The sequence below is a fragment of the Heterocephalus glaber genome, unplaced genomic scaffold, assembly GCF_053883595.1.
Source record: "Heterocephalus glaber isolate CG9 unplaced genomic scaffold, H.glaber_assembly_v1.0 deba00001781, whole genome shotgun sequence".
Classification (NCBI taxonomy): Eukaryota; Metazoa; Chordata; class Mammalia; order Rodentia; family Bathyergidae; genus Heterocephalus; species Heterocephalus glaber.
This window is the reverse complement of record NW_028258467.1, coordinates 71,263-98,911: the sequence shown is the minus strand read 5'-3', so window position 1 is coordinate 98,911 and position 27,649 is coordinate 71,263. Positions and strand designations below refer to the sequence as shown.

The 27,649-nt window shown below is 45.0% G+C and overlaps 1 protein-coding gene across 1 annotated transcript in view; it reads left to right on the top strand.

Annotated features, from left to right (window-relative positions):
* The first annotated feature begins 10,109 nt into the window (after positions 1 to 10,109).
* The window catches only part of LOC101707981 (phosphatidylinositol 4-kinase alpha), a 24,719-nt gene continuing 7,179 nt past the window's right edge, over positions 10,110 to 27,649 (top strand). Inside the window, exons 1-12 of the mRNA XM_087202752.1 lie at positions 10,110 to 10,305; positions 10,515 to 10,666; positions 13,129 to 13,236; positions 13,947 to 14,074; positions 16,766 to 16,885; positions 17,050 to 17,129; positions 17,245 to 17,438; positions 18,752 to 18,842; positions 19,206 to 19,373; positions 20,316 to 20,369; positions 24,495 to 24,615; positions 26,385 to 26,514. Coding sequence (XP_087058878.1) covers positions 10,126 to 10,305; positions 10,515 to 10,666; positions 13,129 to 13,236; positions 13,947 to 14,074; positions 16,766 to 16,885; positions 17,050 to 17,129; positions 17,245 to 17,438; positions 18,752 to 18,842; positions 19,206 to 19,373; positions 20,316 to 20,369; positions 24,495 to 24,615; positions 26,385 to 26,514 — 1,526 coding nt within the window. The 5' untranslated portion in view covers positions 10,110 to 10,125. The remainder of the gene's footprint in view (positions 10,306 to 10,514; positions 10,667 to 13,128; positions 13,237 to 13,946; positions 14,075 to 16,765; positions 16,886 to 17,049; positions 17,130 to 17,244; positions 17,439 to 18,751; positions 18,843 to 19,205; positions 19,374 to 20,315; positions 20,370 to 24,494; positions 24,616 to 26,384; positions 26,515 to 27,649) is intronic.

Genomic DNA, 27,649 nt, shown 5'->3' with positions numbered 1-27,649 from the left:
GAATCCCAGTTGGTCAGGGTGTATGATCTTCTTGATGATCTTCTGCATTCTTTTTGCCAGTGTCTTACTGAGGATTTTTGCATCTATGTTTATTAGTGAGATTAGCCTATAGTTCTCTTTTTCGGTTGGGTCTTTCATTGCTTTGGGGATCAAGGTAATGCTTGCTTCCAGGAATAAATTCGGGAGTATTGCTTCCCTTTCAATTTCATTGAAGAGTTTAAACAGTAGTGACAGTAGTTCCTCTCCAAATGTCTTGTAGAATTCAGCAGTGAAGCCATCAGGTCCCAGGCTCTTCTTAGTTGGTAAGTTTTTAATTATGTTTTCAATTTCATTGGTCGATATTCAGTCATTTAGAATTTTTACGTCTTCTTTGTTCAACTTTGGTAATTCACACATATCTAGGAATCTGTCCATTTCTTCTGTGTTTTCCATCTTATTGACATATAGGTTCTTTTTTTTTTTTGGTACCGAGGATCGAACTTGGGACCTTGCAGTTGCAAGGCAGGTGCTGGGACGTATAGGTTCTTGAAGTAGGTATTGATGATCCTCTGGATTTCTGCTGGGTCTGTTGTAATTTCATCCTTTTCATTCTTTTTTTTTTTTTTTTTTTGTACCAGGGATCGAACTCAGGTCCTTGCGCTTGTGCAGCAGGCGGCGAAACCACTGAGCTAAATCCCCAGCCCCCTTTTCATTCTTAATTGCATGGATTTGGGCCTTTTCTTTTGTTTTTCTGATAAGGTTGGCTAAGGGTTTGTCAATTTTGTTTATTCTTTCGAAGAACCAACTCTTGGCTTCATTGCTTTTTTTTTTTTTTGTATTGTTCTCTTAGTCTCCATTGCATTGATTTCTGCCCTGATCTTTATAATTTCCTCCTTTCTATGGGCTTTGGGTTTGCCCTGCTCTTTTTCTAGAAGCTTGAGGTTCAGCATCAGGTTGTTTAATTGGGCTAGCTCTGTTTTCCTAATATGAGTATTCGCTGCTGTGAATTTCCCTCATAAGACTGCTTTCATTGTGTCCTATAGATTCTGATATCTTGTATTGTCATTGTCATTTAATTGTAGGAACTGTCTGATTTCTTCCTTAATTTTCTCTGTGACCCATGGGTTATTCAGAAATGTGTTCCATGTGTTTATGAAATTCTTGCGGTTTCTTTTGTTATTGATCTCCAATTTCATTGCACTATGGTCTGATAATATGCAGAGGATAACTTCAGTTCCTTTGCACTTACTTAAACATGTTCTATGAGTGAGTATGTGGTCTCTTTTGGAGAACAATCCATGTGCATCTGAAAAGAATGTGTGTTCTGATTTTGTGCAGGTGGAACACTCTATAAACATCTATTAAGTTCATTTGTTCAAGAGTTTCATTGAGTTCTAGTATTTTGTTTTTTGTCTAGTTGATCTATTTGTGACAGTGGGGCATTGAGGTCCCCCACTACCGTTGTATTAGTGCTTATTTGATTTTTCATGTCCATTAGTATTTGTTTTATATAGTTGGGCACACTAGTGTTTGGTGCATATATGTTTATGTTTATCATCTCTTCCTCTTGGATTGTTCCTTTCACAAGGATGTAGTGTCCTCCTTTGTCTCTCTTAATTAGTGTTGGTTTGAAATCCACTTGATCTGCAAAGAGGATAGCTACTCCTGCTTTTTGGGGGGTTCCTGTTGCATGGAGTATTGTTTTCAACCCTTTAACTTTCAGTCTGTGAGTTTCTTTTTGAATTAAGTGTGTTTCCTTTGTGCAGCATATTGTTGTATCTTGCTTCTTGACCCATTCTGCCAGTCTTATTTCTTTTGATTGGTGAATTAAGACCATTAACATTGATGGTTATAACTGATACATATTTCTTTTTGTTGGATTCTGCCCCTTTGCATTTAATTTCTTGTCGTTCCTGATGAATTCATTTTGCTGGGCTTCCTAGAGTTGTGATCCTTGTTGTCTTTTCCTAGGATGTTGTCTAAAATTTATTGGAGCACTGGTTTGGTATTCATGAAGTTCCTAAGGTGCTCTTTGTCATGAAAGTATCTTATTTCTCCATCCATTTTGAAAGATAGTTTTGCAGGGTACATCAATCTGGGATAGAGGCGGTTTCCCTTTAAGGCTTGAAATATGTCACTCCAAGCTCTTCTTGCCTTGAGAGTTTGCATTGAGAAGTCTGCTTTGATTTTGATGGGCTTTCCTTTGTATGTGATTTGTTTCTTTTCTCTAGCTGCTTGTAGAATTTTGTTCTTTTGGTTGGGTTTCTGGAATCTTAACTATTATATGCATATGTGTAGATTTTTTTTGATCAAGGATAGTTGGAGTCCTATATGCCTCACTTATCTGTATGTCAAGTTCTTTTCCCTTGCTTGGGAAATTTTCTGCCATGAGTTCTGTGAACAGATTTTTTTGTGTCATCTGCACTCTCTCCTGTTTTTTCATTGACTCCAAGCAGTCTTATGTTATTCTTCTTTGCATCGTCTAGTAGCTGCTGGATTGATTTCTCGTAATCCCTTACCATTTTAAAGAAATTTTTATTTTCCTGGTCACTAATTTCAGTCTTGTCTTCTTATCTGAAATTCTGTCCTCACATTGGCTCATTCTGCTGCGTAGACTTTCAATGGAGTTTTTAATCTCCTGGATATTTGTTTGCATCTGTTTTATGGATTCCATTTGTTTCCTATGTTGGAATTCCATCATGTTCTTCAGCTACTCTATTTTTTTAATCTGTGTCCTCTCTAGATTTATTCATCATGTCTTACACTGTGGACACAATCTCTGCTGATATCTGAGAAATTATTTCTGATTTCGTTTTTTTCAAATCCTCTTTCGTTGCCAGTTCATGGAGTCCAGGTGGTTGAATATCAGATTATTCCATCTCATTTCCCTTTGGGGTTGCTTTAGGTGATCTGGAAGTCTAGTTTTGAGATTTGTTTATGTGTCTTCTCATTTCAGGGGTTGGGAGGATGTGTGCTGCTGGCACCTGTGCAGCTCGCTTCCTCGGTGCTTGGGACAGTGGTATGGCAGCCCAGAAGGTTCACCTCCTCTGCGCTTGGGGCAGCCCTGCTCCTCTGCACTCGGGGTGGTGGTGTGGTGGCCCAGAAGGTTCACCTCCTCTGTGCTCAGGGCAGTGGTGTCTTGTATAGTTTTTTTTTTTTTTTTTTTGCTATCGGGGATCGAACTCAGGTCCTTGCGCCTGCACAGCAGGCGGCAAAACCATTGAGCTAAATCCCCGGCCCAAGAAGATAAAATATTAAAAGCATAAAAAAAGAAGATATTTGTGGGAATGAGAACGCTCTATAGGAGGAGGATGGTGTACTTTGGGATTGAGGCAAGCTATGAGGTTTTCTGAACCTGTTGGTGTATTTGTGCACCTGTACAGTGAAAAAGAAGTACAAGATGAGGGGCTGGTAAGATAAGAAAGAGCAAAAGGAATAGAATAGAAAGAACAGAAGATTAATGTAATTGAATATAGGAGTAACTGAGAGGGGGCAGAATATGGTGAACTAAAAACTTGAGGAATTTAGAAAGTGGGAGAAAGAAGGAAAAAATAAAATAGTATTGCGATGGAAGCTTGAGTTGCAGAAAGGAGATATAGAAGACACCAACTAAACAGACAAACAAAAAACCCAAAAACCAAAAACTACCCAGCAGGAACTCAGATCAAATAATCCAGCAAGAGAATGTACATACAATTCACGTGCAATCACTATGCCGAAAAGCCTGAGTGTTCACACAGTTTCCTTCTTGCCTTAGGTGCAGTCTGAATGCAGGCAGCCACACCAAATTCCCCTCTATTCCCTTGTACTCAAAACCCAAACAAGGTCGGGGATTTAGCTCAGTGGTTTCACCACCTGCTGTGCAAGCGCAAGGACCTGAGTTTGATCCCCGGTACCAAAAAAAACCAAAAACAAAAACAAAACCCAAACAAACCTAGTCTCAAGAATTCTCTCCTTCAGTTTACAGACAGAATCTGATGCTGACCTTGGGCTTGGCTTAGGAACTCTTCCCATCTCAGGTGTGATGGCAGAGTCTGCAGGCCAGTTCACTTCCAGGTGGAGGTCTGTGGAGTCTGCAGGTGCACTTGCACCCTGGTGGGGGGCTTTGGGAATCCTAGAATGAATTTGCATTCGATGGGAGGTCTGTGCAGGATTGGCTGATGAATTTGCTCACAGGCATGGAACCACGAGAGTTGGTGGGTGATTCACCCTGCAGAGGGTTTGCAGAGTCTGTGAATGAGAGCGTGGGCCTATGGATTCCTGTTTGCTTGCTAATTCTTTCTTGGGGCAGGGGTGGGGGTGGGGAGTAGCATTCCTCTGTGAGTGCTAGTGAGGATGCTGTTGTGCTGCAGCATTCCCTGTGTTTGGAGGAGAAGTGATAGAGAGAAGGGGCTGGTACATGAAGAGTCTGACCCAGAAGCCCAGCCTCAGTGCTTGTTTGTTCATTCATTCCCTCAGTCTGTTTGAAGTGCTCTCATGATGGCTGCTCCCTGGAATGACAGAGGCTGAAACAGTGTGGACCAGCTGTGTGGCTTTGCTTCCCCTTTTGAGTGATCCAGATATTAGGTTTGATCTACATATATCACCTTTCTGATTAATTTTCTGACTCAGAGTATAAGAGCTCCCCTACTACAAAGTACCTGTGAATCCTTTCTGAGCACCTCTGATGTGACTCTAATCAATCATGTTGGATCTCTGTTTGGTTACTTTTTATTCATCAGTTCACTAATCCTTTCTTTTGCCTTGTTCTTCCTTTCCTTCTTTTTTTTTTTTTTTTTTGAGACAGGGCTTTGCTGTATAATTCAAACTGGCCTTGAACTCATTAGGTAGTCCAGGCTGGCCTTGAACTTTTGGCAATCCTCCTGGATTACTGGGATTACACTTTGTGACACCAATCCCTGGCGTTTGCCTTATTCTTCCTGTGAAAGTATTTTATGGTTTTTTTTTTTTATTAAGAACAGAATTTATTTTTCACAGTTCTAAAGGCTGGAAGTCATGATGCTAGCATGATTGGCTTCTGCTGAGGATTTGCTTTCAGATTGCAAATTGCTGCCTTCTTATACCCACAGATGGCAGAAAGAGGTCATGAGAGCTCTCTGGGGTACCCTTTATATGGGCACAGATCCTGCTCACAAGGGCTCTACCTTCATGGCATGATTCCCCCCAAAAGTCCCACCACCTAAACATTATCACATTAAAGTTCAGGATTTCAACATACACATTTTGAAAAGGACACAGACATTCAGTCCACAGTTTCTTCCCTCTTCCTCTAAAAATCTCTAGCAAATTCTGCTTTCATATATATTGTTTTGTCAGTGCTCTAGGAAACAGTGATAATTGTTTTTTATGTGCATTTTATTATAAATGATGATCATGCTATCCTAATTTTATGTTTATTAACTTCATATTTTTTCTAAAATTGTATATTTTTATCTATTGTTGAGACATTGAACTTTTCCTTGTAGCTTTAAAATCAGTTTGCATATTTGGAACTTTAGGCTTTTGTCCATCTCAAAAATTACTTCCCCTGGTTTTAAAATTTATCTTTCAACCTTGTTTATCATAGACTTTCCCTTCTGCCTTTCTTACCTCAGTATTATAAAAATATTTACCCACATCTTTGTCCAACATTTATGGACTGGTGTTATTTGCATGTAAATCTTGGATCTATCTGAAATTTATTTTGGTTTTAAAAGCAATATAAAGATCTGGATTTACTCTTGTATTTTTTTATTTAGGACATAATTCTCAGATCTAGGATTTTTATTTTGTTTTCTTTTACAGTTTGCATTTTCTGCTTTGATTCTCAAGATCTTTGCCCAATCTTTTTCTTACTACATCTTTGAACATATTTATAATAATTTTTAATTTTTGTCTAGATTATTCTAGTATCTGAGCAATCTCTCTTCTCCCTCTCTCTCTCCCCCTCCCTCTCCCCCTTTTCCTCCACCCCCTCCCCTTTTCTTTCTGATTAAACCAAGGGATTTGCACTGAGCTATATATGCAATCCTTTTTTATTTTTTATTCACAGACAGTGTCTCAATAAGTCACTAAGTTGCCCGGGCTGAGCTTGAACTTTCAATCCTCCTGCCTCAGCCTCTGTGGCACTGAGAGTAGAGGGTGAACTTGGTTGGTTTAGGGATCTGACCAGGACATTGGTGTAATACACTTCTTGGTATAGATATCTAGGTGGATCATGGTGGTATGGTCTTGGGGTCTATGGTCCCTGGCCCCTTCTTTTGTACTGTTACCCTGCTCTGCTTCCCAGTCACTTTTAAACTTTGCTCTGTCACACCCATTTGCCATGACATATTTACCTGTGAGCTAGCCAGTCATAGATTTAATCCCCAGAAACCAAGATCCAAATTAGGTGTCTCCATCTTTAAGTTGTGGGGATCAGTATTGTGTCCCAGTGATGGGAAAGCCTCCCAAAATGCTGTAGACATGCGCCACCATACCTTGCTGGTTTTTGTTTTTTTCAGTTTGTTTTTTAGTGCTGGGGATCAAATTTAGGGCCTTGAGCATTCTAGGCAAGTGTTCTACCACTGAGCTACATCTCCAGCCAAAGTTTTTGTGTAGTTGTCCTTTGGTGTCCATGGGGGATTGGTTCCAGGACACACACATCCATCCTGCCAAAAATATCAAAATCTGCAGATACTCAAGTCCCTTATATAAAGTGGTGTAGTATGTGTATCCTTCCATGTACCTAAAATCATCGCTAGATTATTTTAATACCTAATACAATGTAAATGCTATGTAAGTAGTTACCATTCTATATTTTAAGGGGATAATAACAAGGAAAAAAGTCTGTCTATGTTCAGTACAGGCACAATTTTTCTCCAAATATTTTTGATCTGGTTAGTTGAATTCACTGATTTTTGAACACACAGACTTGGAGGGGCAACTATATGATAATGATTGAGGAGCACTGTTGTTTTGTTTTCCCAGAGACTAGAGGAATGGTCTTTTTTTTTAATAGCTTAAAAAACAACAGCAACAACAACAACAACAAAGCCTGGAATAGCCTACTCAGAGAATGGGTGTTGATAAGACTTCTTCAAAATGGCATAAAAATCTTTCCGTGACCCCTCTCTCAGCTTTGCTTGGGGAGGAGGAGGTGATCAAGAGAATTAGGAGGAACCTGCTCTTCCTGCTAAGACTAGTGTCTGGGAACAGCTCCAGCCTATTTTGCAAGACAGTGTCAGAACAGCTTCTGACCTCTTTCATCAAGCCTCACATTGTCTCTGGGGCTCTGAGTACCCTTGAACCTCTGACCCCCGTCTGTCCTCAGATAAGATGTGTGGTTGGAGGAGGCCTGAGGATGGAGCACAGACCTCACCTAACAGAGCCCAGGTGATGGGAGAAGAATTATATGGAGAGCTATATCTAACCCCCTTCAGAGCTTTGGGTCCTGAAAGCACCCATTCTGGGTGTAGGGATCAGCTCTGCAGTAAGTCCTAGTCTCCTGCGAGCCACGGCAGCGCAAGGTGAATTGCAGGAAAGGTAGAAAAATGAGACTTTGAGAAGAAGTTGAGCTTTGGGTCTGATCACTGCTGCTCAGGGCTGCTGGCAAAGATGAAAGCCCCCAGTTTAGGGCACCTTGGGAGAAACAGATGTAACAAATGTGACAAATGACTTGCAGAGAGCTCAGTACATCCCCGTAAACAAGATGTAACAATCCAAGAACAATGAGGAACTGAGTAGATGAAGATTTTGTTCCTCCCAGGATGTCTTCAGCTGGTGTAATCTTGTCCTGGAGAATCACAGCATCACCAGATCATTGAGGTCTCAGTTGTGACCGGAGGCCAAAATGGAATTATGTCTTGGAATTCCATAGCTGGCCTGTAGGCAGGAGAACTAGGCTAACCAAATGATTTTTCCCTAAAATTACAAGTATTGCTCCCGACACTGGGGACCTACCTGTTCCTCCCAAGGACTCCTGACTTTTGTAATTTTTATAGTCTCCTCATCCTCCTGAATAGCACAAGTGTTTCAGGGCCTCTCTTGCCTGTCAGGGCAATTTTGCCAGCACTATTACCTATCCCAGCTTTCACACCCTGGTCTAGGTGTATTCTTCTGGCCCCCGCCCCCAAACTCCATGTGGTTAGCTAACCAGCACCCTCAGCAGACAGATAGCACGCCACTCCAAATGGCATCCTCCCCAGTAACTCATCCCCCTATTATTGTAAATGCCATTGTCATCTTTCTCTCTTCTCCGACCAAATTCCTTATAGCTATCTCTGAATTCTCTTTGTTGTATTTCCCAAAACAAGCTACTTCTCAAGATCCTAAGCTGTTCCCCAGCCCTGGCCTCCTCCATCTATGCCCTGGACTTGGAGGTATCCCCATGTCCCCTGCTTCCCCTGACCCTCTCCACATGCAGTCAGAACATGTGGGCCACATGTGGTCCCACTCATACCTCAGACTTGTCAGTACCCCTGTTCCTGCTTGCTTCGTCTGGAGGGAAAACTTGATTTCATGACCTGCAAGCTTTCCTGGCCATCCCGCCTTTGGACTCCTCACTCCCCTGCCTTGTTTTGCGGCAGTCACACTCAGTCCCATGACCTCTGTCCTTCTGGGCTTGCTCCCACCTGCATTATACCACCTGGCTCCTTATCTCAGGAGGCTATACACCTCCCTCCTGGTTGTCTCCAGATGTCCCTTTCCTGCCAGGGATTTCCCTGGCCACCTTATTTAAATTGTCTTCTCATACTCCCACTCACATTGCTGTTTTCTCTTTTTTGTTTGTCAGTGTCTCTTGTCTGTAGCTTATGTCTTGTCTGTGGCCCTCACCATTGGGATTGTTGGGCCAGCGATGAGAGACACCAGGTGTTCCTTCCTGGGCTGCTGCCAGGGGCTACTCAGACCCCTGGATACTTGTGAGGGGGGAACAACAGGGAATAAAGAGAAACAGAGACAATATTCAAGATGCAAGAGGACCAGGAGAAGTCTGCCTGTAGTGCACAGATTCAGCTGTTTCTGGGTTGACCCACTTTTATTACCAAGCAAGAGAAGCACAAAAGGCAGGGGTTGAGCATCATTCAGGGATCAATAACAATTGAGAAGATATTTTGAAAAACAGAGAACAGGTTAAATTTTTACTAGGGGAGTATGTGAGAAGGAACAGGTTTTTCCCTGTACCCAGTTCTTCAGTGCCTGTCCAAGTTAATAAGGTAGTAGCATTCTTTTTTTTTTTTTTTGGTACTGGGGCTCGAACTTGGGATCTTGTGCTTTCAAGACAGGCGGCGGAACCACTGAGCTAAATCCCTGGCCCAGAATTACCATTCTTTTCACTGTCCTCAGCAGATGTTATGTTGCCATGGGAGCACTGTGATTATGAGCATTCCCACACACAGCCAGAAAGCACACAGCTTTCCACGTTTTTGTTTCCCGAGGCAGGTCACATTGGCCTTGGGACTGTGGGACACAATCTACCCCCCCCCCAATAATTCCTCATATAGGGCTGGGGATTTAGCTGAGTGGTTTTGCCACCTGCTGCACAAGTGCAAGGACCCGAATTCGATCCCCGGAACCAAAAAAAACCCCACAATAATTCCTCACATAGCCTGGTCCCCAACAGGTTGCCATGTGAAAAACCTGAAAATTGCTTTCCAAGTATGAGCTGGCACACTCTCACTCTTGCCAGTACCTGCATGTCTTCTAGGCACCCCTTCTCCTCTACCTGGGCACCCCTCATTCACACAGAAGGGGACTTGGCTGAGTGTGGCTGGGCCATGGGAGCAGCTTGGACCATGGAGTTGCAGGCTCCTCTTGGCTCCCTGGATCACTGGATCTGGTTAGTAAGATGAAAGTGTTGTACAGGGCCTGTGTAGGATGAAGGAAAAGAGGAGGCATCTAAAGCCAAAGCCTTGGCTCTGCCTTTACCAACTTAGAGGCCCCAAGCAAGCAATCTCATCTCAGCCACAGGCAATTATCAAGATTGTTAAAGAATCTCCAGAATGGGTCGTGCCCAGCACCATGAACTGAAATGAAAAGAACCTAGCCTGGAAAAAAGACTGGAAGGAAACACTTCAAACACTAATGTGACTGAGCCCTGGGAAGTAGAGTTATAAGTGCTTTTTTTTTTTTCTTCATACTTTGCTGAGTTTCTAAGTTGTATCCAGTGGATATATATTCCTTTTTCTAATGTTTGTTCTGTACTTGCAGTTTATGCGAGAGATGGCAGGGGCCTGGCATATGACAGTGGAGCAGAAGTTCGGCCTGTTTTCTGCAGAGATAAAGGAAGCAGACCCCCTGGCAGCATCAGAAGCGAGTCAGCCCAGACCCTGCCCCCCAGAAGTCACCCCCCACTACATCTGGATCGATGTATGTACCTGTCCCCCCCATTCTGCTATGCTCTGCCACCTGGATAGTTGGGGCCAGTACTTTACCCGGGGCCACTAAACTGGGGGATGTTACCTGAGAGAGAGAGCATGACCATTCCAGCCCTCTTCCAGCCCCAGCTGACCTCACTGGCCCTGGGGTCAGGCTAGCTCAGCTCTGTCACCATAGTGCTTTTCTTCTTATCTAACCAGTTCCTGGTGCAGCGGTTTGAGATTGCCAAGTACTGCAGCTCTGACCAAGTAGAGATCTTCTCCAGCCTGCTGCAGCGCTCTATGTCCCTAAATATTGGTGGGGCAAAGGGGAGCATGAACCGGCATGTAGCAGCCATAGGACCCCGATTCAAGTGAGTCCTTTCCTCCTCTGGGGGGCACAGGGGTTCCTGTCACTGGCATGGAGCATGGGTCTATCATGTCAGGCGGTATGGGGCGTGTGTGTGTCATGGTACTTCCTTGTATTCTGGAGAAAATCTTGCACAGGTGTCCCAAAATGATCAGGATGAGCTTGTCAGGGACATCCTTCCAGACTGCATGGAGGCAGTGAGCTTCTGGCTGGTTATAGCATCTCCCACCCCAACTCCTCTTGTCTGGCCCTTCTTTCTAGAACTTGGTTTTTGCCAGCCTCTGTACCCAGCGTCTGCCCCAGCCTAGGGACAATTCAGGCCCTCGCTCCTGCTACCTGCCCTGTCTGCCCATCCCTGAGCTCCAGATTATGTCCCTATAGCCCTCTGGCTGCTGGAGCCATGCTTCTCAAACCAGTTGCAAGGAAGGTCCAGTTCTTTTTTGGGGGGGGCGGTGTACTGGGGATCGAACTCAGGACCTTGTGCTTGTAAGGCAGGCGTGGTAAATCCCTGGCCGAGGTCCAGTTCTCTTTGTTAATATCCAATCTGTCATTACTTACACTTATAAAATGCAACAGGAATGAATTACTAGAAAACAGTCTGCACTCGACCATCCCAGTAGTGTTCAGTTGCCATAGCAATGAGCAGGCACTCCCTCTCTGCCTATAGGGACATTTGATGAGCAGCTGAGCTGGGGGGTGAGCCATCCTCAAAAACAGGGACGTCACCTTGCCTACACTGTACCCTCCCCCGTCCTCCCTTTCTGTCCTCTGGGGTGGCTTCCTGTCCTCTGACCTTTAGTTATCCAGACGCAGATAGTTTTGCTTTCCCTTGCAGTATGTCTGGCCTCTCTTGCTCGCTTTCACATCTGAGCCTCACTTCACCCTTGCCACTTTCACTTGGACCAACCAGCTACCTCACTGTGATTCTCCTTCCTACCACAGGCCATCGCCTGTACCTCACGTTACCTGTGTCTCTCTGGCTAGAGCAGATGGCCTTCTTTGGGGTGGTCTTGTTACACTACATCCTCCAGAACCCTCAGTCCTGGCTCCTACCACCACTTCCCTGTAGACCACCCCCATACCCTGCTCCTACCACTTAAGAAGCTGCTCTTCAGGGCCATCTCACTGCCAAACCTTTCAACAGCTGGGGTCTGTCCCTCTGGGTGAGGCTCCATTAGAACTAGGTCCTTCTTGTGTGGGATTTCTGTGTCTCTCCCACCAGGGAGACTCCTGATCTCCTCTACCCACCCTGAATTATAAGCTTCCTGCAGACAGGAATAGTTCCTCCCCACCATCCTTCACATCACCTTGCCCAGGAACTAGCTTAGCAGAGACTAGGTACTTGAGAAATTATTTTCTTGGGTTTTTTTGTGTGTGTGTGCTACTAGGGATTGAACCCAGGTCCTCACACTTGCGTTCCCAGAACCCCTCTTAAAATTTTTAAATTCTGAGACAGGGTCTCGCTAAAGTTTCCCAGGTTGGGGTGGAATTTGTGATCTTCCTGCCTCCACCTCCCAGAGTATAGGAATTATAGGCATGTGCCACTATTTTTCTTTTGTTTTTTGGGGGGTTTTTTGGTACTGGGGATCGAACTTGGGACCTTACGCTTGCAAGGCAGGCGCCAGAACCACTGAGCTAAATCCCTGGCCCACTATTTTTCTTTTTAACTTGAATTAAATATTCTCCCTTTGCCACACCTGCAAGGGGCTATACCTCAGAAATTAATCTGCAGGTAGTTTATAAAGCTAAAGTGTCTGACCCAGGCAAACTAGCACACAAGTTGTTCATTTTTCTCTGATTAAAAGTGAAGTTTTAATAAATAAATAAGTCTTAGCTGGGTATTGTGGTGTGTACCTGTAATCCCAGCATTCTGGAAGGCAGAGGTAGGAGGATCACAAGTTTTAGCCCAGCCTAGGCAACTTAACAGTTTAGTGAGACCCTGTCTCGAGATAAAAAATAAAATTAAGCTGTGCATAGTGGCGCTGTGGTAGGAAGATCACCATGAGTTTGAGTCCTGCCTGGGGTACATAATGAGTTCAAAGCCAGCTTGTCTCAAAAAACATAAATGAATGAATGTATGTTAAAAGGGGGTGGGGATGATAACTCAGTGCAAAGGCCCTGGGTTCAATCCCCTGTACTATCAAAAAAAAAAAAGAAGAAGAAGAAGAAGAAATCTCTCCTTGACTGGGCAAGGCTATACTTCTGTGGTAAATTGCTTGCCTAGCATGTGCAAATCCCTGTGTTTGACTCCCAGTGTTACAAAAAATAAAATCTTTCCTGAGACCTTTCAGGTACAAGAAATCTGTGACTGATAATTGCCTGGCTGATGCTTCTGTCTTGGCTCTGCCATCCAGAGACATACCCTCATCTCTGGGGCTGTGAGTTTTACTTGGGTGCCTGGCACCCCTGGAGGCTCAGGCCTAGGCCAAGTTTCCCACTCTGACTGGGCCTGGGGCTCTCTCTCAGATTGCTGACCCTGGGGTTGTCTCTCCTACATGCTGATGTCGTTCCAAATGCAACCATTCGCAATGTGCTTCGTGAGAAGATCTACTCCACCGCCTTTGACTACTTCAGGTATGCCCCAATGTGTGCTGAGTGTGTGTCCAGGTATAGCCCCATCCCCATGGCCTGTTATCACAGAAGGAGATAGATCACTCATAGAATGACACAGTTTGACCTCATGCTTATTGGCCTTATTGTTCACTAGCCCTGATGCTGCAGGATTTAATATCCTCAGCCCTGTGCCTGTGTGTGTGCACATGAGTATATGTACTTAGACTCCCAGGAAGGTGTATGCCAATTTTCCCTTAGTTAAGCTAATTTAAGAGATAAAATGGAACTGGACACTGGTGTGTTCCTGTTCTTCCAGCAGCTCAGGGGGCTGAAGTGGAAGGACTGCTTGAGCCTAGGAGTTTGAAACCAGTCTGGGCAATGGTGGGGTAGTTTGGGTGTGGAGGTAGGGGAATTGGGGTGAAGGTGTGGTAGTAGATAGAAAAAGAGAATATGCCTGGAACTTTGTTATTGTACATAGCTCAGTTGTCATGATCTTCCATAAATAGACCACTCAGCCAGAAGCTATAGCCATTGCAGATGGTGTTGGACAGGAGGGTGCTCTAAAACCACTGCACTTTCCATGGGCATCAGTGAGGTCTTTGTTGCTGATGACCAGTTCTGGGCCAACCTCTTAACATTAAGGAACCACTTATGCCACCTCTTGCTGTGTTATAAAATTGGCATCTGGTCACTGACTCCACTCAACTCTTGTCCCCTGTGATTGTTTGCAGTTGTCCCCCAAAGTTCCCTACTCAAGGAGAAAAGAGGCTGCGTGAAGACATAAGCATAATGATTAAATTCTGGACGGCCATGTTCTCAGATAAGAAGTACCTGACAGCCAGCCAGCTCGTTCCCCCTGGTGAGCATAGCTGTCAGCAGTGGAGCTGCTTGGGAGGGCAGCAGGCAGGACAGGGATACACTATGGACACCTCTGTTGGAGCTGGGGCCCAGCTGAGTGCTGTCCTTGGCCATCATTCATGTCATTGGAGACCCGGCATCTGCCTGGCTACCATTTCTCCTTCAGTCCAGGATGAGGCCCATGACAAGCATAGGAGACCATAAGCAGACACCTCATACTGCAACTTCTTCCACGCCACCTGTATGCACCAGCGTCTGCTGAGTGCCTAATGTGATGGTATGGAGCTGAGGCCAGAGTGCCCAGGTGAATACAGCACAGTCCATTGTCATCTGGTAGGCATTCAGGTGGTGGTAACAGAGAGAGGACCATGGTGCTCCCCTTAAGGGATAGCCACTTGTCCCAGTAGAGCTGGGGAATCAGGTCACTTTCTGAAAGCAGTGACATTTAGCATAGCAGTGACAAAGAGCTTTCCAGAGCAAGAGAACACAGTGTTCTGTGAGAAGCACTGAAGCTTTTGCTAGAAGGAAATCTAAACAGAAACTATATTCCTGTTCCTCTGAGCATGTAGCTGTGTACAACCATACATTAGGAGACAGGACAGGGGTTTCTGTAGGCAGACCCACAGCTGATCATCTCATTTCTAGGAAAAAGAAAAAAATCATTTAAAAGCAGACAGAGTGACTTTTTTCTTAAGGTACTATACTTTTTTTTCACTTTATGGCTTATGCAGATTAGTGAGTTTCGTTGTGGCGATACATGCATGCAAATAACATACTTTGGTCATATTCACCTATGCTGTTATCATCTTCTTACCCTGTCCTCCCCCTCAGTTTCACATTTTTGGGGAAGGGTTTCCTAGTGTATAATAAATCTCGCTCATGTCCATCCCCCCCGACACCCCTCTCCCTCCTCTTACTCCCTTCCTCTTGTCAGTAGTAGTCTTCTACTTGTCATCTTTTTCAGATTCCACACATTAGGGAGAACATGCAATATTTGTCTTTGAGTTGGGGGACAGTGATTTTCTAAAGCACTTAAAATGGGACAAACAACCCATTGTAGCCAGGCATGGTGGCTGTAATCCTAGCACTCAGGAGGCTGAGACGGGAGGATTGCTGCAAGTTCATGGCCAGCCTGGGGTACATAGTTTAAGGCCACCATGAACTAGCAAGACCTTATCTGAAAAAAACAAAAACAAATGAACAACAACAAAAACATGTATTCTGTCCCCACAGGTACTCAGGCTACTGTTATATATATATATATTTTTTTTTTTAATTGGAAATTTGCACCTTTACATAATCTCTCTTGGTTCTTATTTTTTCTCCATTCCCCTCCCCTCCCTTCAACCCCTCCATCCCTCCCTATTTACAAAGACTTTGTTTCCATTTTTACATTTTCTCATATTGATTCCATTTCCTTCTTTCCTTTCTCCTACCCCTCCCACTTCCCCTTCCTCTTTGCCTCTTTTCTCCCTATTTCACATTTTCAGTTATACCTTTTAGTCCTTATTTACACTTTCAGTTTTTCACACCAGAGAAACTATTTGGTATTTACACATGTGTGTCCTATTTATTTCACTTAAGAGTATTGCTTCAGTGTGCATCCATTTAGCAATAAATGTCTCTAATTTCTCATTTTTTATGGCTGAGTAATACTCCATTTTATTAAAAAACCACATCTTCTTTATCCAGTCTCCAGTTGATGGGCCCTTGGGCTGTTTCCAAGCTTTAGCTATTACAAACTGTGCCGCTATAAACATGGGTGCACATATATCGCTGAGGTATGATTCTTTTAATTCTTTGGGGAAGGTACCCAGCAGGGGAATAGCTGGGTCAAATGGGACTTCCAGTCCTAGTTCTTTGAGGTGTCTCCATACTGATTTCCACAGTGGTTGCACCTGTCTACACTCCCACCAGCAGTGGAGCAGTGTTTCTCTTTCCCCACACCCCCGCCAGCATTTGTTATTGGTTGATTTCGTGATATAGGGTACTGTTATATTAATGAACAACACAATGCTGGTCATCAGATAATTGCCACTATCTGTAAAGAAAATGATGGAGCTGGGAATGGTGGCCAGCTCTGGCAGGCTGAGGCAGGAGGATCACAAGTTAAAGCCCAATGTGGGCAACTTAATAACTCAGTGAAACCCTGTCTGAAAATTAGGGGGGAAAAAAGAAAACATCTAGGAATATAGCTTAGTGTGGAGGCCTTAGGGTCAATCCCGAGTACCGGGGGACCAGGAAAGAGAGAAAAGAATAATGGTACAGTAGTACCTTGGTTCACAATCTTAATTCTTTCCACAATTCTGGCCACAGACTGAATTGATTGTGAACTGAATCAAATCTCTCCATAAGGCCAACATTGAATATGTTGAATATGATTCAGCTTTCATCCAGTTTGGTTTACAACCAGAATTATGGAAAGAACTAAGTTTGTGAACTGAGGTATCACTGTATTTGTTTTATTGTAGTGTGAAGGCCACCAGAAATATAATAAATTTTAGAAATATTTCCGTCTAGAATGGTTAGAATAAAACGTGTCAGGTGTTTGAAAAACTTGCTGTCTGGAATGTTTATTCTGCAGTCCTCTGATGCTGCAAAATGTGCCTTATGTCTGGTGAAAATTCAGGTTTCTGTTTGGGATGCCATTTCTTGAGCTGCATCCGAAAATCAATGATGTGTTTGCCTGCAGATAACCAGGATACCCGGAGCAACCTGGACATAACTGTGGGCTCTCGGCAACAGGCCACACAAGGCTGGATCAACACCTATCCCTTGTCCAGTGGCATGTCAACCATTTCCAAAAAGTCAGGTTGGTGGGAGGTTTGCTTATATGTCTGTCACATCTGAGTCCCCATTCTGGTGACCTGGTGAATTCTCAGATAGTGGAACCAAAAGCTTCTTTTAGGTTCTAGAAACATGGGACAGTTAGGTGACCTCCAGAGACCACACCCATGCTTTGTGCTTCCTCCCTAGGGATGTCTAAGAAAACCAACCGAGGCTCCCAGCTCCACAAGTACTACATGAAGCGCAGGACACTGCTGCTGTCCCTGCTGGTAAGGCCCATGGCTGCAGTCACTGCGTGCTGTGTGCCAACACAGCACCCGGGGGCAGGGGTAGCATGTGGGGACCTGCAGAAGGTGCATTGGGCATTATGTCTGGTCTCACCAGGCTACTGAGATAGAGCGTCTCATCACTTGGTACAACCCGCTGTCAGCCCCAGAGCTGGAGCTGGACCAGGCTGGAGAGAACAGCGTAGCCAACTGGAGGTCCAAGTACATCAGCCTAAGTGAGAAACAGTGGAAAGACAATGTGAACCTTGCCTGGAGCATCTCTCCTCATTTGGCCGTCCAGCTGCCAGCCAGGTGGGTCCTTGGGTCACCCCAGACTCCTTAGAGGTCTAGTGTAGGGCCCTGCTGGTTGGGTCCTATTTGCTGAGGAGCATAATGTGGCCCCCACTGAGACATTTGGAAAGTCATCAGACAGGCCAGTCTTCTAACCAAGACACTCACTCAGTGCAGAGATTATAGTGACCCTTTTGCTCTTGTCAGAGTCCTGAGGAAGTAATGTCAGAGTGATTTCAGGGCCACAATCAATTCATGAATGTTACTGCTCCAGGGAGACAGGCTGCAGAAACAGGCTGAGGGTTTGGATTTCTTCCTGGAAGTTATCTTTCAGTACAGGCTACTCAGAGGAGTCTTGTGCTATAGCTATAGTGTCCTGTGAGCTGTCCTGTGGAGGCTCCACAGGGACAAAATTCTTAGTCTGATAGTAGCTAGAGGGACTGCAGAGGCCACCATGACAGTTCCTGTAGACAGTCCCCCAACCCCTGTGGATGCATCTGAAGCAGATATTTCTTCACTGGAAGCTCAAATTGGCCTCTTTGCTTTTTCCTACTGTGCCTATTTGACCCTCAGGAGCAGAACCATAGAGCAATTCTCTTGTATTGTTTCAAAGCACAGTGCTTATGAAAAGTCTTCCTTGCATTAGCTTGGGGGCAGTAACACCTGCAAACTCATGTTTGCCCTTTCACCAGGTGAGGTGTGTTGTGACCTTGGACTGTGGACTAAAACATTGACCTGATACCAGGTGTTGTGGCACATGCCTGTAATCCCAGCACTCAAGAGGTTGAGGCAAGCCCAGGGATTTAGCTCAGAGGTTTCGCTGCCTGCTGCACAACCACAAGGACCCGAGTTCGATCCCCGGTACCAAAAAAAAAAAAAGAGGTTGAGGCAGGAGAATCATTGCAAGTTCAATCTACACAGTGAGATCAAGGCCAGCCTGGACTATATAGCGAGTCCTTGTCTCCAAAAAAACTAGAAAAAAAGACACTAACATGAGGAGGGACTGTGTAAACAGCCAGGGTAAGGGGGTACAGAACTGGAAAGGAGTAAAAGGCAGGGTTCTAAAAACAAGGACTTTATAAAGAGGCCCTTTAAATACTGAGCATAGGTTAATTCCTGTTTAAGAAATTTCTGGCATTTCCTCATAGTTGACCTATTAATGCAATTCTTTTTCAAACACTTGTGTTCAGACCAATGTATCAGTAGCAGAGAACATTTAGATGTCACTGAGAAGGCTCTGAATCCCTCCAGTTCAGTATTTCCCTCCTCCTTCCCTGGCAGTGAGGGAATGTCTGCTGCTAAGGCCACCCTGCCCATACCTCTGTGTGCTGTAGGTTCAAGAACACAGAAGCCATTGGGAGTGAAGTGACCCGTCTTGTTCGGTTGGACCCTGGAGCTGTTAGTGATGTCCCTGAAGCTATTAAGGTAATGTAGCCCCCACCTGGTCTAGGTGCAAACCAAATCTAGAACTCAGCCCAGGATGCCTGGACACCAGATTCAGGCAGAAACAGCGCCCAGGTGACCTCAGGGCTGAAGTATTTTAACTTCCTGCATTTTTCATTTCTAATATGTAGCATTTATTATGCTTATGGTAGGAAAATTTTAATGTACTTTAACCTAATTGAAATTACACTATAACATAGTGCACGAGAAACATTTTCTGCAGTTCTAAATGGGTTGTGATTATCACTTTTTATGTCCGTCCTTGTAATTCGTGCCATGGGCTGGATATCCCCAGCCAGGCCCCAGGGACGGCCTGAGCCACTCATCTCCCCTCTTTCTCCCTAGTTCCTTGTGACCTGGCACACCATCGATGCCGATGCTCCAGAGCTCAGCCATGTGCTATGCTGGGCACCCACAGATCCACCCACGGGCCTCTCCTACTTCTCCAGCATGTACCCTCCACACCCTCTCACAGCACAGTACGGGGTGAAAGTCCTGCGGTCCTTCCCCCCGGTGAGCCTCGGGTAGCACTGTTCAGTGGAGAGAGAAGACACAGCTTCGTTGTGGGAGCTGGGAGGGACCCGACTGTGCCTGTCCATCCTAGAATATGTCTTCATTCCTCATTTTTCTTCAAGTAGTTGTAGAAGATAGATTTAGTTCTAATTCAGCTGTGTTTTCTAGTCATACTTGTTTTTTAGCTTTTGTTACGGGTTAAATAAAGTTTACTTGAGTTTGGTTCCAGAAGTGAGCAACTTCCCACGGCACCTATGCCTCTTACCCAACAGCAAATACATTTTTTCCTCTGGGTAGTAGATATTGAGTCCAAGGCTTCTGCACTAAGCTGCATACCAGTCCCTTTTAAAAAAATTTTGAGGGTCTTGCTAAGTTTCCCAGGCTGGGCTCAAACTTGCAATCCTCCTCCCTTAGTGTCCCAGAGTGCTGGGATTGTAGGCATGTGCCATCATACCTGGTTCCAACAGTGAACTCTTGAGGGTCAACCCACCGTGACCAGCGGAGGAAAGGTCTGTAGAATGTTCTGGAGTCTCAGGCACTATAGCCCAGGGCCTCTGCTCTAACCTTCAGCCCATTTCCCTGAGGTGGATTCCTCTCCTTGTAAATGAGGGAGTCTTATTTCTTCTGCCTTTTACCATCCTCATGTTTCAAGGCATTGGTCACTTTCCTTGCCATCCTTTAGGCCTTTCCCAGTTCTTAGTCCTGCTGGGGTGTACTGAGGAGGGCAGCATCCTGTGGAGTACGCAGAAGCAGGGACAGGTCCTAGTGTCTGACACTGTGTACTGAATAGGGCCCTGAACCAGTAGTGGTGAACCTATGGCACATGTGCTGCAGCTGGCTGTTTAACACTGAAAGCTCTTAAAGGTTCACCATCACCGCTCTAGACCAATTGTGTTGACTGTTCTAACCTTAAGGTTTACAGTCCTTTTTTCTCTTGTGCAGGATGCCATCCTGTTCTACATCCCCCAGATCGTGCAGGCCCTCAGGTATGACAAGGTAAGGCTGTGCTGACACAAGCCATCTTCTGCCCTCCTGCAGCTGTGCACATTCCTGCCCTGGACACCCAACCTGGTCCCTAGCTGTCACAGGCTCTGTGGGATTTCCCTTAGGAGCAGGGCTGCTCAGCCATAACTACAGTCCTTGTGCTCCTATTGTCCCACCCCGAGGCCCAGTCAGGCTGTGTAGAGTGAGTGGGCTCTGGAGCTTTGACAGCCCTTTCCTCAGAGTAGGCAGCCTGTTTTCAGGCCACATAAATTCCCTGAACCAGATTTCCTTGTCTTTCCACTGGGTAGAGGTGAGGATTAGACAAGATGATGTATGTATTAGTTACTTGGGCTGCCAAAGCAAAGCACCACAGAGCAAGTAGTCATTAATTTGCACACAAATCTGGGGCTGGAAGTCTAAGATCAAGGTGTCAGCAGGGCTGGTTTCTTCCTTGGCTCGCAGGTGGCATCTTCTCCCTTTGTCTTCACATGATGTTCCATCTGTGTGTCTTCATCCTGATCTCTTAGGAGGACTCCAGTCATCCTGGATTAGGACCCACCCTAATGACCTTTTTTTTTTTTTTAAGAGATGCTGGGGATTGAACCCAGGGCGTTTGGATTGAGATACATTCCTAGCCCTTTTAAAAAATTTTGTTGCTAAATTGCCCAGTTTGGGCTTGAACTTGGAATCTTCCTGCCCCAGCCTCCCAGAACACTGGGATTACAACTGGGTGCCATCATACCTGGCTTCATTTTTTTCTTAATTACCCCTTTAAAGACCCTGTCTCCAAACAGTCACATTCTGAGGTACTTCAAGAAGTAAATTTGCAGAGTACAGTGCAGCTCGTGAAAAAGCACATGCACATAAAGTGTGTAGCTCTGGGCATGGCACAGAATCACCTGCCAGTGTGATCACAACCAGGAGCCCACACCTGCCAACCCTGGGGAGCTCTCAGCCCTAGCTTCAGTGGGCACCATACTCCCCACATTGTGCCTCAGCTTCCTCTCCCCCAGGCAGGCTGGCTCTCACTGCTTGCATTAGCCACAGTGGGTATGATCCCTGGGGCTGGATGTCCTTCCCAGCGAATGGCATGGTGCTCCATCGAGGTTATAGAGACCAAAGAGCTTCTACAGCTGCAGTCAACCTCTCTCCTTTATTAAAAGGTCTTGTAGAACCACTTGTTGCCCCAGCTAGGTGGCTGCCAACCCTCCAATCTGAGCAATGACACATGTGGAGCCACATTCACCTCCTGGGCCCCTAGCTCTGATGCCAACGCTTGTGGGACCGCCACGAAGCACCTTGTCCGCAGGAAGCTGTCTCCCTTTCCCTCCTGTCCCCTTTACCAACCATGTTCCATCTTCACTGCTTAGCACTATGCTTCTATATGGGCCTAGCAGAAGGGCCTGATCCAGAGGAAGAGGGGAGCAGGTGCCAGTGCCCAGGGTCTCCATGTGAACCAACAGAAAATGGTCACATGTGCAGTCTGCACTGAGCACATGTGGGCTCAGGTGGCTGCAGTTAGTGTAGGTAGGCTGCAGTTTCTTTTTTTCTCACCTATATTTTATGAGTTGCTATGTAAATCATAAATCAATAAATCTATCTTGCCAGTTGTAGTGGTACACACCTTTAAATCCCTGTACTCTAGGAGGCAGAGGCAGGAGGATTGGAAGTTCAAGCCCAGCCTTGGCAACTTAGCAACTTATTGAGATCCTATCTCAAAATAAAAAAGGCTGGAGTAGCTCAGTGTGAAGGCCCTGGGTTCAATCCCCCAAAACAATACATACATTGAAAATTGTATTTTATTTTCTAGTTTTCAAAATAATAAGTTAATTCTTTAGCATTATCCAAAGGTGATCAATGAGGTGTTTGTTTGTTTTTTCCAAATAGCATTATAAACTTGTGGATTTGGACACCTTCAGTGTCTGTTAGCCCACTATTGTTTGTTTTGTGCTGCTGGGGGATCACACCTGTGCTAGGCAAGTGCTCTACCACTGAGCTACACCCAAAGTCCCAGTTACTCTTTTCTGATGTGTATCTTTCCAACTGCAGGTAACCTCCTCAGATTGTCTGCTCTGCTCTTTGGTCTTTAGTCTTTGAGTGTCTCCTTGCTTTCCAGAATAAGATATTCCAGGTTCTTACTGTTTTTCTGCCACAGACCTAGAATCAACCAACCAAGTTTGCGAAGAGTTCTGGTTCATTTTAGTGGGAGTTGTTACAGAGATGCCTTAATCTGCATGCTGAGATGCTCACTGCCACTGAGTTGTCCTCCTCTCCAAGCCTTTCCAGCCTAGAAAAGTGCATCGAGATCATACTGATGCTCCCACTTCAGATGTAGGATAACAGGGTGGTTTTTTTAAAAAAAACTATATTTCATTCTATGTTTGAGTATTTTAACACTGAAAATATTGAGTGCTAACTACATTAACATGTTATTTTTTTTGTAGTAATTAGTAGTTTGAAAGTAGCAGTGTTGATGTTGTTACTTACCAGTATGAGTGCCAAAAACTGGCTTGGATAATTTTGCTATTTTGTCCTTAGCATGCTGTATTTCCCATTGTGGACATACAATTAGATTTTGTGTCAAAGAATTCTTTGTGGTTATACCAACTCAAGACTCAGCTAGCTTTATTTATTTTTTCCCCCATTTTTAGAGAATACCTGTGCAGCTATAAATACATATACATATTTACTTACACTTGTTTTTCTAACGAGGAAGAATAGATCTGGGCATGGTGTCCTAAGCCTATAAGACCCATCTACTTTGGGGCTGAGGCAGGAGGATCATTTAACCCCAGGAGTTTGAGGCCAGTCTGGGAAACATAGCAAGACACAGTCTTTAAAAAATAAAAAAAACAAAACTAATGAAATGGCCAAGAAAGAATAGCATGGAAGTGGCAAATATATACCACATGTAGTATATTGGCTTTGGAATTCTGTCATTGTTTTTATTATAAAACAAACTTGTGGGCTGGGGATTTAGCTCAGTGGTTTCGCCACCTGCTGCGGAAGCACAAGGACCCGAGTTCGATCTCCGGTACCAAAAAAAACAAGCTTGTATCTAAAAGCACTACAGATTGAATATTTCGGTTTACCTTTGGATCTATCTGCTGGATTAAAATTGGGAGATAAGCTAGTTACCGTCCACATTGGGAACATCGAAGGAATACTATACCAGATGGGTGGCCACAAAGTACTGCAAAGAAAGAGAGGCCTCTCCTCTGGGAATCTTCCCTGAGAAGCCAGCCCTCCTTTTTAAACCTAGGGCATGATCATTAAAACTGGAGTTACCTGCCAGGTGTGGAATACACATGCCTGTATTCCAGCTACTCTGGAGGCTGAGGCAGGAGGATAAGAAGTTTGAGGCCAGCCTGGGAAACTTAGCAGGACCTTATCCCAAAATAAAAACAAATAAATGAAAAGGGCTGAGGGTACAGCTCAGTACTGGGTTTCATCTAATTGTATGTCCCCAGTGGAAAATGTGCCCGGGACAAAAGGTAATTTGTTAATATAGTTAGTACCCAATATTTTTAGTATGAAGAAAAATAAAAACAGAACACTGAGGTTAGCAGATGAGTGGTGGGAAATAACTAAAAAGGAAAAAGAGGAGAGGTCCTTAGGATAGTGACCATCAGTATATTAACTTCTGCAAGAAGTAGCTCTGCATTAAATAGAGCTTTCTAGAACCCGTCTGTCACCTAACATTGTTCTAAACAACTTGCTTACAAATGAGCTTTTTTTTTTTTTTGTACCGGGAATCAAACTCAGGACCTTACACTTGTGAGGCAGGCGCTGGAACCACTGAGCTAAATCCCCGGTCCACAAATGAGCTTCTTGTATTTCCAAAGGACAGAAATTGGTTTGAGAGTCATTCTTAAATCCAGGAGAAGGAAGTCAAGGAGACAAACACTGACTCAGCCCTCTATTGGGGCCCTCACCCCCTTGGGTCCCAGCCATCTAGGTGGAACTTGGCTTGCCCCTGGGCTGGACTTGCCATGAATCCTGGAGAGGTCACCCACACAGAAAGAGCCACATAGCCAAGCACTCCTGGGAGTTAGCTCCTGTGCCAGTTAGAAGGGATCTGACCTGGAAGAGAGGGGACCCCGAGCCCAGGCTAACAGGGACTTTGCTCTCCTGCAGATGGGCTATGTACGCGAGTATATTCTGTGGGCAGCGTCTAGATCCCAGCTTCTGGCGCACCAGTTTATCTGGAACATGAAAACTAACATCTACCTAGATGAAGAGGGACACCAGAAAGATCGTGAGTATTTTGTCCTTTTTCCTCAGGCCTCTCTCCCAATCTTCAGCACCTTCAGCAGCTGGCCTGGGCCTTCTGTGGTCTCTAGATCCCTGGTGAATTGTGCTTCCCAGCCTTTGGTAAGGCATTTCTTACCATGTAACAGCCTTTGTACATGCCATCTAGGTGTCATCCTGCAGCACCCAAATGTGTGAGTCCCCTGCTGGGGAGATACTTGTGCCATCACAGTGTCAATAATCCTGGGTCTGATACAGCCTGTGACTCTGTGAGGAAGGGCAGTGCACAGTGATTCTCAGGGTAACCTCTGGGCCCCCTCACACTCTTAAAACTATTGAGACCCTCAAAGAGTCTTGGTTTATGTGGGCATTAGCTATCTATCAATGTTCACTAGGATTAACAATTAAAATGAGTAATTTTAAAAAGCTAAGTCTATTCATTACAAGTTAACGTAAATATTTCTTATGAAAATTTCCCCCCCAAATTGAGAAGACATCTAGAAGAATAGCATTGCTATAAAATAGCATTGCTGTTTTCACAAGTGCCCCCCTTCTCCCGGTCTGGCTTAATAGAAAACAGCTGAATTCTCACTCTGCTTCTGCTGTAAAACTGTTGAAGTTCTGTATGTTGTTCTGGTTGAAAAATTGTAGGAAATATAAGGAAGGAAATTCAGCTTCACACAGGCATGCAGTTGGAAAAGGGGAGTATTTTAGTAGTCTTAGAGGTTACTGTAGATATTGATTCAACACCAGGCCCCACAAATTGTAGTTTGTTAAAGGTTAACAACAATGAGGCATCTGAAAAATCATTTGGGAGCTCTTTGTGCTGTGTCCTATTCAGATCCTTTGGTTTTCCTTCCAGTTGTACCCAAGCAGGCTTTTGTGGTTTGGTGGTCTGGTGGTAGTGCTGGGGATGGAACTCAGGGCCTCAAACATGCTAGCTAAATGCTTTACCAATGAGTGACACCTCCAGTCCTGGGCAGGCTTTTGTAACACCAAACAGTGGTCATTTATAAAAATATAGATCAGTGAGTTATCCAAATCTTTGAAATGTTAACACATTTCATTATACATTACTCTCATGTGTCCCATAACAGTTCTGTCAATGACAGTCCACATATACGACAGTGATCCTGTATGAAAATAATTGAGCTTAAACCTCCTATCACCTAGTGATGTCTTAACATTGTAGCACAACACACTCTTCAGGTACTTGTGATGCTAGTGTAAGCAAGCCTACTATGCTGCCAGTCCTAGAGGGAGAGAAAAGGGGGGAGGGAGAAAATGATGTTCAGTGAAAAAAAGGGGTGAGTTCAGCTTGAATGTCAGTTGCCTGGTGCTTCTCAGGACATGTGGGCTTTAAATCTAGGAGGAGCACTGTGTGTGCATCCTGTTTCATCACACAAATACTAAAATGACAAGTCCTCAGGGTAGAGTTTAATAAAATTAATTTGTATTGCTTCTCCAGGGATGTGCTCAAGTGACACTGGCTTTTTTTTTTTTTTTGCAAGTACACAGCAGTGAGGAATTTGTGACCACTGGGGCACTTCCCCCTGCCTAGAGCTCCACTTGGGCCCTGGCATCTTTTCTACCAGTATGGCAGTGTCAACAGTGAGGGTGATGATAGCATATGGCAGCCTCATACCCATCCACAGAGTATTCTACACACCACCATGTGGGTGCTAGGAGGCCTCCAGCCTGAGTGGCAAACATATGGATTCCCCTGAGGCCCCCTGTGGCAGCCACAGGGACCCAGCCTCTTTGTCTCCTCCTCAGCGGACATTGGCGACCTCCTGGAACAGTTAGTGGAAGAGATCACAGGCTCCCTGTCGGGTCCAGCAAAGGATTTCTACCAGCGAGAATTTGATTTCTTTAATAAGATCACCAATGTGTCAGCAATCATCAAGTAAGTGGCAGTGCTTCAGAAACCATCTCCAGGGATCTCATAACTGTCCCTGTCCTTGTTAGAATTGCCTAGGGAGCTTTAAAAATACCTGTTCCTGTCCTCGCCTCCCACCCCAACCAGCTGAGCAGGAGTTCCTCTGATGAGGCCTCTGCTGATTCACATGCACAGCCAGGGTTGGAGAGCTCTGTTCTGGGTCATTCAAGCATGCACACCCATCCCCTTTAAGGAAACACATCTTTGTTTCATTCCCCACCTTCTCCCACGGTTAGGCTACTCTCCCTTCCTTGTACTCTGGAAAACCAGACGCCCACAGTCCTGATCACTATTGGCCTGGACACTCAATACATGTGGATTTGATCCCATGCTTGGTTGTCGGTGGCATTGTCCATATGTATGGGATGGGGGCCCTGGAATCGTAAACATTGACCACATGCCCATGTGGCCCAGGCATTGGGGCTCTAAGCACTGTGTTTTTAAGCCTTGCTTTCCAGGCTGTCTCCAATGTGCGGGCTGCTCCTATCTTGGTCTCCACGAGGCCCAACCATGTCTCCGGTGTCCCTTTCCTAGGCTGGTCGCTGAGCAGAACAGCAATACTGGCAGCTTCTATCCCATAAAGACAAAAGGTTGGGGAAGTATGTTAGGTTTGCCTCACTGTAACAGGATACCTGGGATAATCAACTTAAAGAGGAGAGGGGCTTGGGGTAGAGCATAGTCAGTGGTAGAGCATGTGCTTAGGGTGTGCAAGACCCCAAAAAAGAAAAAGTTTATTTTGGCTGATAGTGTTAAAGGTTTCAGTCCATAGTCAGGAGGCCCTGTTACTCTTTGGCCTGTGGTGAGGCAGCACATCATGGGGGAAGCACATACCAGAGGAAGCTGCCCATCTCCTGGTAGCTTAGAATTAGACAGACTGGTGTCCCACAGTCTCCCTTAAAGGGATGCCTTAGTGACCTCAACTCTTCCACTAGGCCCCTCCTCTTATAGGTCTCCACCACCTTCCAGCAGCACCAAGCTGAGGATCAAGACTAACACATGGGCCTTTGGGGGCCATTCCAGATCCAAACAAAAGTGAGGAGATAGTGTTTCCTGGGCATCATGAGACGAGCACATGACTCCAGTCACCCAGTGCCATCCTCAG